This window comes from Pongo abelii, chromosome 20, assembly GCF_028885655.2.
Source record: "Pongo abelii isolate AG06213 chromosome 20, NHGRI_mPonAbe1-v2.0_pri, whole genome shotgun sequence".
NCBI classification, from domain to species: Eukaryota; Metazoa; Chordata; class Mammalia; order Primates; family Hominidae; genus Pongo; species Pongo abelii.
Genome location: NC_072005.2, coordinates 16,726,640 through 16,743,247, shown reverse-complemented (window position 1 = coordinate 16,743,247; position 16,608 = coordinate 16,726,640). Strand labels below are relative to the sequence as shown.

At 56.5% G+C, this 16,608-nt stretch overlaps 1 protein-coding gene across 2 annotated transcripts in view; it reads left to right on the top strand.

Moving 5' to 3' along the window:
* The first annotated feature begins 101 nt into the window (after positions 1-101).
* CHERP (calcium homeostasis endoplasmic reticulum protein) overlaps positions 102-16,608 on the top strand; it is a 24,502-nt gene continuing 7,995 nt past the window's right edge. The window contains exons 1-9 of one of the 2 annotated variants that reach the window (XM_024237594.3): positions 102-285; positions 596-769; positions 6,870-7,054; positions 9,330-9,467; positions 9,732-9,883; positions 11,594-11,705; positions 11,801-11,890; positions 12,590-12,842; positions 14,251-14,426. In XM_024237594.3, the coding sequence (XP_024093362.1) occupies positions 261-285; positions 596-769; positions 6,870-7,054; positions 9,330-9,467; positions 9,732-9,883; positions 11,594-11,705; positions 11,801-11,890; positions 12,590-12,842; positions 14,251-14,426 (1,305 nt within the window). In that variant the 5' untranslated portion in view covers positions 102-260. Of the gene's footprint in view, positions 286-595; positions 770-6,869; positions 7,055-9,329; positions 9,468-9,731; positions 9,884-11,560; positions 11,706-11,800; positions 11,891-12,589; positions 12,843-14,250; positions 14,427-16,608 lie in introns of both variants that reach the window. The other variant, XM_024237593.3, reaches the window with a different exon arrangement.

Sequence of the window (16,608 nt, the reverse complement as noted above, 5' to 3'; positions counted from 1 at the left end):
CCCACTCTGCGCAACTGTCAGGAAACTTCTGCGCGTGCGCCTCGCTAGCCCCTCCCGCACGCCAGGCATCGCGCGGCTTCTTCCCGCCCGCCTCCCGTTCTCACTTCCGGAGTTTCCCAGCGACGGCCGTAAGTGGCGGGCGGAAGCGGCCCTAGAAGCCCGCCGTAAACGGCTCCCTCGCGCCACTTCCGGCCGGCTTCTGCAGACGGCGCTGGTGGTCGATCGTGTGGCGCCGGAGGACGTTCCCCGCGGCCGGAGCCATGGAGATGCCGCTGCCCCCCGATGGTGAGACCCAAACCGGCCGAGAGACCGTTTCTCTCTCCCCGGAACCTCCTGTTGGCCGGCCCCGCCTCCCGGAGTCCCCGGGTCTGGGAGGGGGCGGGGCTCGGCCTCGCGGTTTCGCCTGCGGCCTCTCCCGTGGGTCCCCGCATTCCCGGCGAGCATGTGGCCCCTATCGGGACCCGTACAAGGGCGGCCTCTTCGGGGCCCACCCCCTTGGGGTCCCCGGCAAGGCGGACGGGGGCTGGGGCGCCGAGTCCCCCGGCTTTGGGAGGTCTTCGCTGACGCCCCGCGTGGCGTTTTCTCCGTCCTCCAGACCAGGAGCTTCGAAATGTCATCGACAAGCTCGCCCAGTTCGTGGCTCGCAATGGGCCCGAGTTTGAGAAGATGACTATGGAGAAGCAGAAGGACAACCCCAAATTCTCGTTTCTTTTCGGAGGCGAATTCTACAGTTACTACAAGTGCAAGCTGGCGCTGGAGCAGCAGCAGCGTGAGTCCCCTCCGGCACTCAGGCCGCCCCATCGAGCGCTTCCTTTCTCGGATTCCAGTCCGGGCTCTGCCACAAACCTCTTTTTTTCGGGTCGTTTACTCTCTGAAGTGGAGCAGCTCGGTCCACACGATCCCTGTTCCGCTGTTCCCACGGCCCTGCACAGAGCGGCTGCTGGGTGCCACTGTAATGGAGAGCAACGAGGTTTTCGATCTTCCTCCTGGGCTCTGGATTTTGCTGTTGTTTTGCAGACTGAAGACGGAGATTAGCAGGAGTAGCGTGATTGTTTTAGTGTTTTCTAGGGAGGAAGTGATAAGAGGCCGGATGGGAGCGCATGGGACAGGCACTGTCCAGCCCCCTTTGCCGTCTCCCTGTGGGTCCAGCAAGGTTTTGTGCATTTCAGATGCCTGCAGCATAAATCAAAAAGAATTATCCCTCTGAGTTTTAGTTATTGGCAAGTGTTTATCAATGTTCGTTCAGTTGGGCAACAGGATTCCAGTCCTGCTGTAAAGAAGTTTAAGGTTAGGAAGCAGAGCTGGCCTTTGAATAATGGATAGTCACCAGGTGGTGCGGCTGCTCAGGGCAGGTATCACATCTGTCACGTTCAGTACCCAACCCCGTCTCTAGATTGTTTAAATGAATAACTAGCAGTTTGCCAGGTAGATGGACATTGAGAGGTGGTTGTCCCCTGTTTCATCGAACACCAACTGTGTGTTATGTATTAAGGTACAATGACCCAAACAAGGTCTGTTTGGCCTCAGCGAGCGTGTAGTTCAGGGGACTACACGCTCGCCTTGTATTAAGGTACAATGATCTTGTACCTTAATACATAATACACAGTTGATGTTCGATTAAACAGCTTGAAAGGAGGCCTGTTGCAGTGGCTCACACTTGGGAGCCCAAGGTGGGCAGATCACTTGAAGTTAGGAGTCTGAGACCAGCCTGGCCAACATAGTGAAACCCTGTTTCTACGAAAAATACAAAAATTAGCCGGGTGTGGTGGCCCGCGCCTGTGGTCCCAGCTACTTGGGAGGCTGAGGCGGGAGAATCGCTTGAACCCAGGAGGTAGAGGTTGCAGTGAGCCAAGACCACGCCATTGCACTCCAGTCTGAGTGACAGAGTAAGACTCCATCTCAAAAAAAAAGAAAAAAAAAGAAAAAAAGAAAAGGCTTGAAAGGAGGCCAGGCGTAGTGGCTGACGCCTGTAATCCCAGCACTTTGGGAGGCTGAGGCGGGCAGATCACTTGAGGTTAGGAGTCTGAGAACAGCCTGGCTAACATAGTGAAACCCTATCTCTACTAAAGTCATAAAAATTAGTCAGGTGTGGTGGCACACGCCTGTAGTCCCAGCTACTGGAGAGGCTGAGGCAGAAGAATCGCTTGAACCTGAGAGGTGGAGGTTTCGCTGAGCCGAGACCACGCCGTTGCACTCCAGCCTGGGTGACAGAATGAGACTCCATCTAAAAAAAAAAAGCTTGAAAGGAGGCAGGCCCACTGGCTTGTGCCTGTAATCCCAGCACTTTAGGAGGCTGAGTCAGGCGGATCACTTGAGGTCAGGAGTTTGAGACCAGCCTGGCCAACATGGTGAAACCCCATCTCTACTAAAAATACAAAAAAAATTAGCCAGGCATGGTGGTGGGCACCTGTAGTCCCAGCTACTCAGGAGGCTGAGGCAGGAGAATCGCTTGAACCTGGGAGGTGGAGGTTGCAGTGAGCCAAGATCGTGCCACTGCACTCCAGCCTGGGAGACAGAGCGAGACTCCATCTAACAACAACAACAAAAAAAACTTGAAAGGCTGAGAGAGTAGAACATTGCAAAGGTGCAGTTTCTGAACAAGAGAAAGAGAGAGTTTATGTGTGTATTGCCAGGCACAGTGGCACACACCATACCCCCAGCTACTCAGGAGGCTGAGGCTGGAGGGTTGCTTGAGCCCGGGAGTTCAGGGCTGTAGTGCGCTGTGTCGATTGAGTGTTTGCACTAAGTTCAGCGTCAATATGGTGACCCCCTGGGAGCTGGGGACCACTAGACTGTCTAAGGGGTGGTGAACTGGCCCAGGTCAGAAATGGAGCAGGTTGAAACTCCCGTGCCGATCAGTAGTGACCTCACGCCTGTAAATAGCCACTGCACTCCAGCCTGGGCGACATAGTGGAGAATCTATTTAAGAAAAGAATGTGCTTGTATGAGGGAAGAGTTTGATCTGGAGTGTTAACTGCTGGGGAAAAGTCTGGGTTTTCTCACTCAATCCAGGGGTTTTTCTGATGCCTATTTAGGTTCGAGATGCGGGGGCGGGGCGGGCAGGGAAAGATCAGCTGCCTGAAATCGTAAGCAAAATATCGTATGTGCTTATGTATTTCTAGAGCGATCCTTCCTTAGCCCCAGCACACCATGTTTAAAACCGTTTCTAAAGGCAGCGGGAAGCCACAAGAGTTTTAAACAAGGGAGAGAGTGGCTTGGGTTGTGTGGCCGGTGGTGTAGGACAAGCTAGAGGGACCAGCCTGGGGAGCAGTGAGGCCTGCAGGGGAGCCAACAGGGCAGTTGCTTAGGTGAGAGATGGTGGGGTCTGAATTAAGTCAGTGGGTTGAGCCTGAGGGAGGGAGCATGGTGGGGTCTGAATTAAGTCAGTGGGTTGAGCCTGAGGGAGGGAGCATGGTGGGGTCTGAATTGAGTCAGTGGGTTGAGCCTGAGGGAGGGAGCATGGTGGGGTCTGAATTGAGTCAGTGGGTTGAGCCTGAGGGAGGGAGCATGGTGGGGTCTGAATTGAGTCAGTGGGTTGAGCCTGAGGGAGGGAGCATGGGGGCAGGTGGGGTGAAGGGGTAGAATCCATGAACTTGGGCGCCCGTTGGATATTGATGACCTGATGGTGTAATGAGCAGGGGAGGAAGACACCTCAGACGGTGCTTTCGCTTGGGTGACTGAGCTGAGGGCTGCTTTCCCTTTCTGGGGGGAGCCACTTGGAAGCTGGTGCCATTATGAGGAAAGAGTGGGTGCTTATGCTTATAGCCCAGGAAGATTGAAGCCAAAAAGTGCTTTCTTTTTTTTTTTTTGGGGGGGGGGGGGGAGATGGAGTCTTGATCTTGTTGCCCAGGCTGGAGTACAGTGGCACGATCTTGGCTCACTGCAACCTCCGCCTCCCGGATTCAAGTGATTCTCCTGCCTCAGCCTCCCAAGTAGCTGGGACTACAGGCGTGCGCCACCACACCCAGCTAATTTTTGTATTTTTGGTAGAGACGTGGTTTCACCATGTTGGCCAGGATGGTCTCAATCTCTTGACCTCGTGATCCGCCCACCTTGGCCTCCCAAAGTGCTGTGATTACAGGCGTGAGCCATCGTACCCAGCCAAGAAGTGCTTTCTGTGGTTGATGATATCTTGGCTAGATGTAAAGGGTGTGTTGGAGTTGGCCAGGTGAAAACAAGGGGAGAAAAGTGTTCTGGGCAGAGGAAGGAGCCCTTGGAGGGAATGGGGAACCCAGAGCTTAGGGTGGCTGAAGCCCAGAGTAGGAGGGGTTCTTGGAGTGGCCAGAGGTGGGGGTGCAGAGTTGAGAGCCTGGCTTGGGGAGGAGTTGGAGGCCTGGCTTGGGGAGGAGTCGGGGACCTGGCTTGGACAGGAGTGAGGAGTGTATCTTGGAAGCGTGGGAGAGACTTGTGGAAGGTTTTGGTCTGTGTTCTGAAGCTAGGTTAGCCACAGTACAGCCAGTTCTGCACCCCACTCCTTAAAGCCTGGGCCTCAACTGTTCTAGAATGGAGCTTCACGAACTCTGTGATGAAGGACCATTTTTGTTTTTGTCTTTTAAAGTTTCTAACCTGTTGTGGACCAAAACTTTTGCAAAGCACAGTAACAGTGTGGACTGTGAACCATCACGTGGCTAGAAAGGTTTTGAAATGCTCACTTTCTGGTTCCATATCCGTCTATCACTGCTGGGTAGCCCAGGGACCACTCCATAAGTGGCAATACCATGACTGCCATGTCAAAAAGAGGTAGAGGGGTGGGACCTGACGCAGGAAGACCGGCTCTGGGGTGACGCAGGTGACAGCGGATCCATGGTGGTGACAGCAGGGACATAGATTGATTAGAGTGATGTCTAGGAGGCTGCCTTGACAATATGTGGCTCGTCAGTGGGAGGCACATGTGCCTTCTGGCCTGGGTTTCTGGGCAGATGGTGGTGCCAACCATGGTGCGGGGAGCACAGGAGGGGACATAGGTGTAGGGGGTGGGAGGAAACACAGGCCCCTTGGAAACACAGTGGGCCGTGCAGTTGGTGGTTAGGGCCAAAGTTCAGGGAATCCAGAATGGAGATGATGGATTTAGGAATCACACCGTGCACAATCGCAGCCACGGGAATGAATAGCTCATGTTCCCCGGGGGTTGCACAGAGCGGAGGACAGGGCTCAGAACACAGACCGTGCACCCCAGCATCTGAGGGTCCGACGGGAGAGGGGTTGGTAAAGGGGGAGAAAAGGACTGAGGGGGCGGACACATGGAGGCCAAGGGAGGCAAGCACCTGTGACAGGCCCGTGGGGCTGAGTTGAGTAAGGGTGTCCTCAGCTGCCTGGGGGAAGGAGGGGGGTGCGGGGAGTGGCAGGCAAGCACCAGGCTGAGATAAAGGGGAGGTGAAGATCTGGAGTGAGTCTTGGCTCAGAAATCGTTTAGAGAGGGATCATGGGGTGAAGGGAGCGGTTTCCAACCCAGAATATTTTGATGTGTTTATTTATTTCCTTTTTTATTTTTTGAGATGGAGTCTCACTCTGTCACCCACACTGGAGTGCAGTGGCGCCATCTCGGCTCACTGCAACCTCCACCTTGCGAGCTCAAGCAATTCTCCTGCCTCAGCCTCTCAAGTAGCTGGGATTACAGGTGCCCGCCACCACGCCCGACTAATTTTTTGCATTTTCAGTAGAGACAGGGCCATGTTGGCCAGGCTGGTCCCAAACTCCTGACCTCAGGTGATCACCTGCCTTGGCCTCCCAAAGTGCTGGGATTATAGGCGTGAGCCATCATGCCCAGCCCAATGTGTTTAGATGCTGCTGGGGAGGGGCGGGTAAAGAGGGAGGAGTTGGAGAAATAAGAGAGAGAAGAAATACCAATAAGCAGTTTCCCTTGGACAGCGGGAGGGGTGGGATTCGGTGCAGAAGTTGGGGGTCATCCTGTAGGGTGGCTTTGGGTGCACAAACTGGAAGGCACAGTCAGCCCCGAGACTTGATTTGAGCGCCCAGTGAGGGGCAACACCTTCCACCCGACACCCCACCCCCCTTATCTTTGTCTTTGTCCTGGTCCCCTTGGAGTGGGGCTCTGGAGGGCTTCAGGGGTACATGGTCACATTTAGACCAGACGGCCCCAAGACGGAAGGAGAGGCGGGTCATCTTGTCCAGGGCCTCCTTATGAGCCGGGTCCCTTCCTCAGAGACCTCACCACCCACCCCATCTGGCCAGAGTTGGGACCTGCGCCCACCCTGACCCAGGCTTCTGCCGGCAGAATGGGTGTCTCACTGCTGCCTCCAACTGGATGCATCCCTGAATGCAGAGGGGTCTCTGTCCCCAAGGGCTGGAGAAGCAAGGAGAGTCAGTAGAAGGACAAGGCAGGTGTGGGGGAGGCCGCAGTGTGCGCTCGGGGGTGCGGCTTCGTGCCTTTCTGGCCAGATGTGCAGAGGCCCGGTGGCTGTGACATCTTAACAGTCAATGGGTAGCTTAAGTGGCAGAGGTCAGCGAGTGGCTGAGGAGGTCGGGGGATGAGAAGTGCCGAGGCCTGGGTTCTGCATCAGGTGGGGTCTAGGTGGGTGAGGAGGTGGGCAGGCTCAAGCTTAGCTTGCACCGGAAGGACACTATGCAAGGACTGGATGGTGCTGGCAAGAGAGTGGCCAGGGGACTTCCTAGGTTCTCCGAGGAGGGGACAGCCCGAAGATGGAAGGCTGAGGCTGGAATCCCATGAGAGGGAGGGCAGGGCCTGAGAGTAGGAGGAGCTGGTTTTCGTGGGCATGAGGCTATGAACAGGCCCTCGTGAATGGTGAGTCCCTGGGGAGGGGGAGGCCCCTGTGGCTGAGAGGTGGCCAAGGGGACACCTAGACCCCCATCTGCATTCTCACGGGGCACCCCTCCTCCTCTCCCTCCAGTCATCTGCAAGCAGCAGACCCCGGAGCTGGAGCCAGCCACCACCATGCCGCCCCTGCCACAGCCCCCGCTGGCCCCCGCCGCACCCATCCCGCAGGCCCAGGGCGCGCCATCCATGGACGAGCTCATCCAGCAGAGCCAGTGGAACCTCCAGCAGCAGGAGCAGCACTTGCTGGCGCTCAGACAGGTACGGGCCCGCCCCCTCCTCAGCCAGACACCAGCAGCTCCCCTATGCCTCTGTTTTTGCATCTGCTCATCAGAATGAATAACAGGTGTCAGTGAGGATAGGGCCCACCGTGCCACCCAGGGCTCGGTGCATGTCAGCCACTGTCACCCCCAGCCCTGATGCCAGACACAGAGGCTGCTTCTCATCTCAGTGAAGCCACTGGACGTGCGTGCACCCATCACCCTGGGGTGGACCCCCCGAGTGGGACTGTGGGGCACGTACGCACCTTGAAGCTCCCTAATGGCTGTGGCCAGACAGCCTCTGGTGCCTACCATTGGCCCCACCACACAGCAGCTAGGTCACCTGGAGCTGTTGGTTCGGGAAGGACCCTTTTTTTTTTTTTAAGTCTTGTTCTGTCACCCAGGCTGGAGTGCGGAGGCGTGATCTCAGCTCACTGCAGTTCCCACCTCCCGAGTTCAAACGATTCTCCTGCCTCAGCCTCTGGAGTAGCTGGGATTACAGGCATGCACTACCACACCTGGCTAATTTGTGTATTTTTAGTAGAGATGGAGTTTCACCAGGTTGGCCAGGCTGGTCTCAAATTCCTGACCTCAGGTGATCCACCTGGCCAGAAGGACCCTTTTGTCCTTCCTGGTCCAAGAGTTTGATAACTTTTGCCAAATAGACTACAGGTGCATTGGCTGGGCGTGGTGGCTCACACCTGTAATCCCAGCACTTTGGGAGGCTGAGATGGGCAGATCATGAGGTCAGGAGTTCGAGGCTAGCCTGGTCAACATGATGAAACACTGTCTCTACGAAAAATACAAAAATTAGCTGGGCGTGGTGGTGCATGCCTGTAATCCCAGCTACTTGGGAGGCTGAGGCAGGAGAATTGCTTGAACCCAGGAGGAAAAGGTTGCATGAGCTGAGATTGCACCACTGCACTCCAGCCTGGGTGACAGAGCAAGACTCAGTCTCGGAAAAAATAAATAAATAAAAGACTACAAGTGCATTGCCAGAAAAACGAGAGGAATAGAATACCAAACCTCCAAAACACCAACCCCACACTTTAGTACTAGGTTCAGGGCATGAAATCACACTGTCATATTGCTCTCAGAAAGTTCCAGCTGGGCGCAGTGGCTCAGCATGTAATCCCAGCACTCTGGAAGGCCAAGGCAGGCGGATCACAGGGTCAGGAGTTTGAGACCAGCCTGGCCAATATGGTGAAACCCTGTCTCTAGTAAAAAATACAAAAATTAGCTGGGTGCGGTGACAGGTGTCTGTAATCCCAGCTACTCGGGAGACTGAGGGAGGAGAATTGCTTGAACCCGGGAAGCGGAGGTTGCAGTGAGCCGAGATCATGCCATTGCACTTCAGTCTGGGTGACAGAGCAAGATTCCGTCTCAAAAAAAAAGGAAAGTTCCAGAATGCTCACCCTCAGCTTCTGTTCATCATGGAGTGGGAGGCCTGCCTTGACCAGCGGTAACTGACTGCTGGTCCCCATGGCAGCTCTGTTTTTACCAGTCGCACTTTAACCGGCGTTTCCTCTTGAGGAATGAGATTGCCCCCTTCTTGCTTCGCTAGAGGCCATGGGTGTATCCTCTTCCTCTATTGCCTGTTCACACCATCCCTCATTTGTCTTTTTTTTCTTTTCTTTTTTTTTTTTTTTTTTGTTGTTGTTGTTGTTGTTAGAGACAAGGTCTTGCTCTGTCACTCAGGCTGGAGTGCAGTGGTACAGTCACAGCTCGCTGTAACTTTGAACTCCTGGGTTCCAGCGATCATTCCGCCTCAGCCTCCCAAGTAGTTGGGAACACAGGCACACACTACCACGCTCAACTAATTTGTATTTTATTTTTTGTAGAGATGAGGTCTCGCTATGTTGCCCAGGTGGTCTGGAGCTCCTGGGCTCAAGCGATCCTCCAGCCTCAGCCTCCCAACGTGCTGGGATTACAGGCATGAGCTACCGCGCCCCGCTTTTGTTTTTTGTTGAGTTGGTTTGCAGAGGTTGTTTGTTCCTCTGGGCTGCAATTTTCCTTGGTTACCTGGAGGGCAGGTGTTGTCTCCTAGTATGTCCTGTCAGTGCCCTGCCCACTCCGGGAGGGACTGTCAGATTCACGGCAGGCACGAGAGACAAAATCTCCTCGTGCTGGGGACAAGCAAGGGAGCTGATGGCCAGAGCAGCCCAGAGTCCGGGCATCGCCACCATGTCCCCACCCCATCCCTGCTGAGCCAGGCCGGAGGGCTTGGGCTGCAGGTCCTTCCTCATGTGTTCTCGGCCCCACTGACCCCCCCGCAGGAGCAAGTGACAGCAGCCGTGGCCCACGCGGTGGAGCAGCAGATGCAGAAGCTTCTGGAGGAGACCCAGCTAGACATGAACGAGTTTGACAACCTGCTGCAGCCCATCATCGACACGTGCACCAAGGACGCCATCTCGGTGAGGGGCTGGCGCTTCCCAGAGCCCAGCTTCCCCCTGGTCCCGCCCTGAGGCAGGGCCTGCCACAGCCAGTCTGGGCTAAGGGCTGTTACAATGGGTGCCTTTGCCTCCCGCTTGAGCACCCTCCCGAGGCTGTGGGACCCTGTGCCCCCCACCCTCATTGTGTGTCCTTCCCTGGGCTGATGGTGACGCGCTCTCAGGGATGCAGTGGGTGCCTGGGGGAGCCGCGGCCCTGCTCATTCATCATCGTCTCGGTTGTTGCAGGCCGGGAAGAACTGGATGTTCAGCAATGCCAAGTCCCCGCCACACTGTGAGCTGATGGCCGGCCACCTCCGGAACCGCATCACAGCTGACGGGGCGCACTTCGAGCTGCGGCTGCACCTCATCTACCTGATCAACGACGTGCTGCACCACTGGTGAGCGCCGCCGCCCCGTGCCCAGAGCGCCACTTCCTCGCGCTCCTCCTCAATCCCACCTGGGCGGCCTCTTGCTCCAGTCAGTAGCTTGGCTTGGCCTGTCCTGAGACTAGGGGGCACTTGTCCAGGGAGCCCGGGTGGGGGGTGTCTGTGAGCCACCAGGCTTCTGTCTGCAGGACTGCAGGGTCTAGGTGTCCTGTGCACCTTCACTGCATGCCCTGTCCTCTCCCCTAGACCCCGGCCTCACCTGTCACATTGCTGTCTCCTGGGGGCCACTGTCCCCTGCGCTCCTTCCTCTCATGGGGCAGCTTTTTGGCGTCTCCTTGTTGCCTTCTCAGCCACGGCCTCCCTGGCCTCTGTGTCTGTCTCCTGCCCTCGTCACTGATTTGCACACACACACACGCAGTCACCTGACTTTGCTCAGCCATCAGGACCCTCCTTTGGGGTCCCCTTCTCCAGCCCTGACCCGTCTCTCAGGCTTCAACAGAGCCACGTCTGCAGACCCTCTGTCCCCACCCAGCCCTCACCCTTCCCACTGTTGCTGTCTCCACCCTCCCCAAGGTTGGGCGGGTATTTCCTTCTACAGGGTCACCGGGGCCCTTCTCACAAAAATTAGCAAAAAAAACCACAATAGAACCCCAGGCCAAAGGCCCACACGTGCGGGAGGAGACAAGCATTGGTACTGAGCCTAGCAGGCAGCAGTCCTGGCCGGGCGCCTCATATGCCTCTACACTGGGCCAGGCTGCCAGCACCCATCTCGCCCCATCTACCACATGCAGCACTGCCTGAGTCCCTCTTCCCTCCCCACCTCAGTCCCTGTTTCTCTCCTGCTGGGAAGTGAGCTGCGGCTCGGCACCACCTCTGCCCTTCTGCTCCTCCTCGTGCCTCCACTTCTCCCTGCCTCTGAGTCAGGGGTACCTTGCACGGATGCACAGTTTCCCGCATTCTCCAGCCACGCGCCTCTATGGTTCCACTCTGTCCGAAGCCAAGTGCTGCTCACCTGGCCCAGGCCCTTGCTCCCCTGAGCCCCCTGCAGCAAGCTGAGGGCGGAAGGGCTTCCAGCTGCTCCCCTCCTGTCCCGCGTCCCTCCCCAAGGGCAGCCATCTCCCTGCGCAGCTGCAGGGGCCTCCCAGGCCAGGTATGCACAGTGTCCTGTGCAGCACTGCACAGCGGCCCTGAGAGGACATGGGCCCGGCGCCTCCCCCCGCTGGGCATCCAGTCACTCTTCTAAAGTGTTCTAGGTGCCTGAGGGACTGGGCACCCTCCCTTCTTCTCCCAAGAGGCCTGGCCTGGGTCGAGGTTTCCTTGTGCATAGCGAGTGACAAGGACAAGACCCCCACTCCACAGCAGTCCCATCCCGCCCATCGCACACAGGCAGGGGCTCCTGCGGGCCCATGTCCCTTCATCCGCAGCGCCACCCAAGAGGGAAGGAGGGAAGGTTATTTCCTATCAAGGGGACTGGACCAAAAGGCCTTGCTCAGAACGGCCCCAGGCTATGTTCTCTCCCTCCCCTGCTTGCTGTTTTTCCATCTGTCCCTCAAGCCCAGGCACCAGCACAGGTCTCGTGGGAGCCCAGCCATCGCCCTGACCGGGTTGGGGACCTGATTCCCGAGAAAGCAGAGGGCGCTGAGGCTGGAGCCGCGATGGTAACGGGCGCGTGGCCGGGTCCCGCCCCAGGGCCCTGACGCGCGGAAAGTCTCTCCCTCACAGCCAGCGCAAGCAGGCCCGGGAGCTGCTGGCCGCTCTGCAGAAGGTCGTGGTGCCCATCTACTGCACCAGCTTCTTGGCCGTGGAGGAAGACAAGCAGCAGAAGATCGCCCGGGTGCGTGGGCCCTGGGCCGGGGGTTTGGCGAGACCGGGACACGCAGGCCTTCCCCCTCCCCCACTGACCCGGCCTCTCTCTCCTCCCACCCCCAGCTCCTGCAGCTCTGGGAGAAAAACGGCTACTTCGATGACTCCATTATTCAGCAGCTACAGAGCCCAGCCCTGGGGCTTGGTCAGTACCAGGTGAGTGTCCCTGCCCACCCACACCTCACCCTAGAGCTGGGGCAGGTGCCCCAGGAGGGTTTGGGAGTGTGGGGACAGCAGCTGCCACCCCAGCAGGTCCCAGAAGCCAGAGAGCCCATGTCCCCTGCCTGTGCTAGGAGTAGCCAGTGGGTGTTGACCAGAGAGTCCCAGGTGACATTTCCCAGGCCTTAGATGTGTTTCCCTGACTTTCCTGGCACACTAGAACCAGGTGGCGGCCTTTCAGAGTCATTGCACATGGCCCATTTGCTCTGGTGGTCAGGCATGTTCCGGTGTGATGGAAGCGTGAGGAATCCCAGACGTGGCTTAGGCTGTGGCAGCCCCTCTTGCTGAGAGCTGCATGGCGAGTGGGAGGCAGAGCCCATGAGCGTGTCCCAGAATGTTGGTGGGCAGTGTTCGCTGAGCAGCCACGCAGCGGCCAGGACACGGCTGTCATTGCTCGTTCTGGTATCAGGGAGTCGTAAACCACGCTGCAGCGAACATCCTCATCCCCAAATCTCTGGCCAGATCCCAGTGCACACTCTGATTTCCCAGACTGTGTTGGCTGTTTCACGTGACGGTTCCCTGTCCACCTGCCCCAGGTCCCCCAGGCTCTGCTGCTTTCCAGGCGTTTGTCCTCTGGCACCAGGCAGCGAGCCCCAAGGCCATGTACTGAGCAGCGGGTGCTCTTCTCTCTCGCAGGCCACCCTCATCAACGAGTACTCCTCAGTGGTCCAGCCGGTGCAGCTGGCCTTCCAGCAGCAGATCCAGACCCTCAAGACGCAGCACGAGGAGTTCGTCACTAGCCTGGCCCAGCAGCAGCAGCAGCAGCAACAGCAGCAGCAGCAGCTCCAGATGCCGCAGATGGAGACTGAAGTCAAGGCCACACCTCCACCGCCTGCCCCACCCCCAGCCCCAGCACCTGCCCCTGCCATCCCGCCCACCACCCAGCCTGGTACGGGGCTCCCTCAGCCCAGCCTGCCCCCAGGAAACAGCCCCCAGAGGCTGGGCACCAAGTGTAGTCAGAAAGCAGTCTGCCACCCTCAGACACAGTTCTGGTTCCCTCGTCCCGGGCCTTTTCCTAGGCCCAGGTTTTCATCCATTTACAAGCACGAGCCAGGTGACCTTAGAGTAAAACTACAACCATCCCATTCCTGAACAGCAGAAGATCTGTCTCCTGTTCCCAGAGAAAAGAAATAGAGGAAAGGTACCCAGATCATTCCCCAAGACTAGGGTAACTATTACATCAGGCAGGAAAGACAATGCACAGACTGAAAATATAATTGGCCAGGCATAGTGGCTTACGCTTGTAATCCCAGCACTTTGGGAGGCCGAGGCGGGCAGATTGCTTGAGCCCAGGAGTTTGAGATTAGCCTGGGCAACATGTTGAAACCCCGTCTCTACTAAAAATAGAAAAATGGTGCTCACCTGTCATCCCAGCTACTTGGGGGCTGAGGTGGGAGGATCACTTGAGCCCATGAGATTGAGGCTACAGTGAGCCGTATTTACACCACTGCTCTCCAGCCTGGGTAACAAAGTGAGACCCTGTCTCAAAAAGAAAATACAATCTAGTGTCACTTCTGAAAAAGACACTGAAATACTGAAAGAAATCTTAGCAGAATCTAGCAAAGGATTTTTTTTTTTTTTTTTTTTTTTTTTTTTTTTTTTTTTTGAGATGGAGTCTCGCTCTATTGCCCAGGCTGGAGTGCAGTGGCGTGATCTCAGCTCACTGCAAGCTCCACTTCCTGGGTTCATGCCATTCTCCTACCTCAGCCTCCTAAGTAGCTGGGACTACAGGCACCCGCCACCACACCCAGCTACTTTTTTGTAGTTTTAGTAGAGACAGGGTTTCACTGTGTTAGCCAGGATGGTCTCTATCTCCTGACCTTGTGATCCACCCGCCTCAGCCTCCCAAAGTGCTGGGATTACAGGTGTGAGCCACAGCGCCTGGCCTAACAAAGGATTTTAAAATTACATTCTGATCAAAGAAGATTTGTTGTAGGAATATGAGGATTGTATAGAATAGAAAATAACAGATGTGGGGAAATGACCTTTTAATTAGATACAGGAAAGATGTCTAATCAAATTCAGTGTGGATAGAAATTCTTCAGCAAACCAATCAAGAAGGCAGAAGTGAGGCATGTTTCTTGTAAAGCTTTGAAAAGGACAGATGTGTGTCACGTTCAAGGTCGAAACCCCTGCTTGCCCTGTCCCCTTTCTGGAAGCCAGTGATAGTCATGGTTTTAGTGGGTCCTGAAGCGATCATCCATTGGGCACTAAAAGCCATAGCCTGGGGTAGTGTGGAGAGGAGACAGCGCCTCCTGCTGCCAGGCCTGCTCTAACTGTCTGTCACTTGGATTTAGATGACAGCAAGCCTCCCATCCAGATGCCTGGCTCTTCAGAGTACGAAGCCCCAGGAGGGGTCCAGGATCCTGCAGCCGCCGGCCCCCGGGGCCCCGGGCCACACGACCAGATCCCACCAAACAAGCCCCCTTGGTTTGACCAGCCTCACCCCGTGGCTCCTTGGGGCCAGCAGCAGGTATTGATTGGAACCTAGGGTGGGAGCAGATGGGGCACACTTGGCCTGATGGGGTAGCCTCCCCTATGCCAGTTGGTGGGCATTGAGTGGCTTGAGGGCTATTCTGTGGCAGAGCTTATGCTGGGTTAGTGACAGCCCTGTCTTCCTGTGGCTCTGGGACAGGTCAAGTGACAGGTCTTCACGTCCCTTCCCCGAGCTTTGATGGTTTGGGCTTCTCTGTAGTATAGATCACCATTTTCCTGCGAGTGCAGGGGAGTTTAACGCCGCAAGGCACGGCAGGGTGTTCTGTTTCCTGTCCTTCTTAAACAGGTTCAGCTAGTTGAGTGTCAAGTGTTTTGTCATCCTAGAAAGAACAAGGTGCTTTTGTAAGGAAAGGGGGAATGTCAGAAATGTCAGGCATGTTGCCCCTGGGAGGCCTCAGATGCAGCTTTGCTATGGGTCACATATCCCTGGGCCAAGGCAGGGGCCACCTTATCTGGCACAGCATGGCTGTGAAATGCCCTGGAGCGTGCTAGGTCCACTTAGAGCACTGAGGCACAGCCCCGGGCCTTCCCAGACGCGACTTTCCCCCTTGACTATGGGGCGTGGTTGGCTTTGTAGCGTGGCCTTTCCAGGTGACTCCCTGTCTGCAGGGACAGGTGTAAGGATGGCAAGGAGACTGGCTCTGGACTGAGACTTGGTGGTTGTGGCTTTAAGCCTCCCATCCCCAGCTTCAGGACACGAAATTGAACCTCACAAAAGATTGGACACCCCCATAAAGACAGCTCCCACCTCCGAGTGCTGGCCGGGAGCCAGATGGTGGTAGCTATTTTGCAGGTACCCTCTGCTGAGGGGGCAGTTCTTGTCCCTGTTTTGTGGGTGTGGAAACAGGCCCTTAGAGTCTCCAGGCTCAGTCTTTTCGCAGACCAGAGGGTTGGGCTCAGGACAATGGGCACACCCCTCACTAAGGGTGCCCGCTAGGCCAGCAGTGCATCCTGCAGTCCACACTGAGAAACAGCAGCCTGGCCTGCTTGACTTGGCCACGTGGGGTCTTAACACGTTTAGAAGTAATTTCTCCAGGCAGGAAGATTGCTTGAGGCCAGGAGTTTGGGACCAGCCTGGGCAACAAAGCAAGACTCCATCTCTACAAAGAATAATAAGCTGGCATGGTGGTGCACACCTGTCGTCCCAGCTACACAGCGGTCTGAGGCAGGAAGTTTGGTTCAGCCAGGACTTCAGGCTTCATTGAGCTATGGTCATGCCACTGCATTCCAGCCTGGGTGACAGAGTGAGACCTTGTCTCTAAAAAAGAAAAACAAGGCTGGGCGTGGTGGCTCACGCCTGTAATCCCAGCAGTTTGGGAGGCTGAGGTGGGCAGATCATTTGAGGTCAGGGGTTTGAGACCAGCCTGGCCAACATGGTGAAACCTCGCCTCTACTAAAGATAAAAAAAATAACCGGGTATGGTGCCAGGCGCCTATAATCCCAGCTACTCGAGAAGCTGAGGCAGGAGAATCACCTAAACCCGGGAGGTGGAAGTTGCAGTGAGCCAAGATCGCGCCACTGCACTGCAGCCTGGGCAACAGAGTGAGACTGTCTCAAATTAAGAAAAAGAAAAACAAGTAGTTCCTGATATTTAATATCTGGCTGTCTGGCTTCTCTTGGAAGCCTGCTGAATGTGGCAGCCTGGGCCAGCCACCCCTTAGTAGGGGTCAGCACAGTTACCCAGCTGTGACCCTAGACACCGGCCTTCTCATTGGCCTCTGTGCTCCTCCCCTCCCCTGCCCAAGCTGGAGTTTGCCCTCCTGGCTTTAAGTCTCCAGAGCAGACGCTGGTGAGGGAAGAGCCTCCCGTCTTCAGTCTACAGGAAGATGCTGGCTTGGTTTGAGGGTCCCCGGAAGCAGATCCCAAGACAAGGATGTGTGTGCCGCAGTGTATCTGCCCAGCAGACGGCTTTTGGGGAGGGGGGAGTGAGGCAGGGCAGGGGGTGTCGGAGTGAGCCCCGCCCCGTGGGTGCCTGGGGTGCTCTGAGAAGCGATACCGTCTGTGCCTCTGCACCATGCCCCTGAGGGGCGAGGGAGCTGGCGTTTGTCTGGCAGTGGTAGTGGGGAAGCTCCTCGTGGCGCGCGCGGCCTGTGTGGGGGTGCAGCGCGCCCCAGCGGCAGAAGCAGCCCCGGGACTGAGATGCGGGTGCAGCGGTTGGG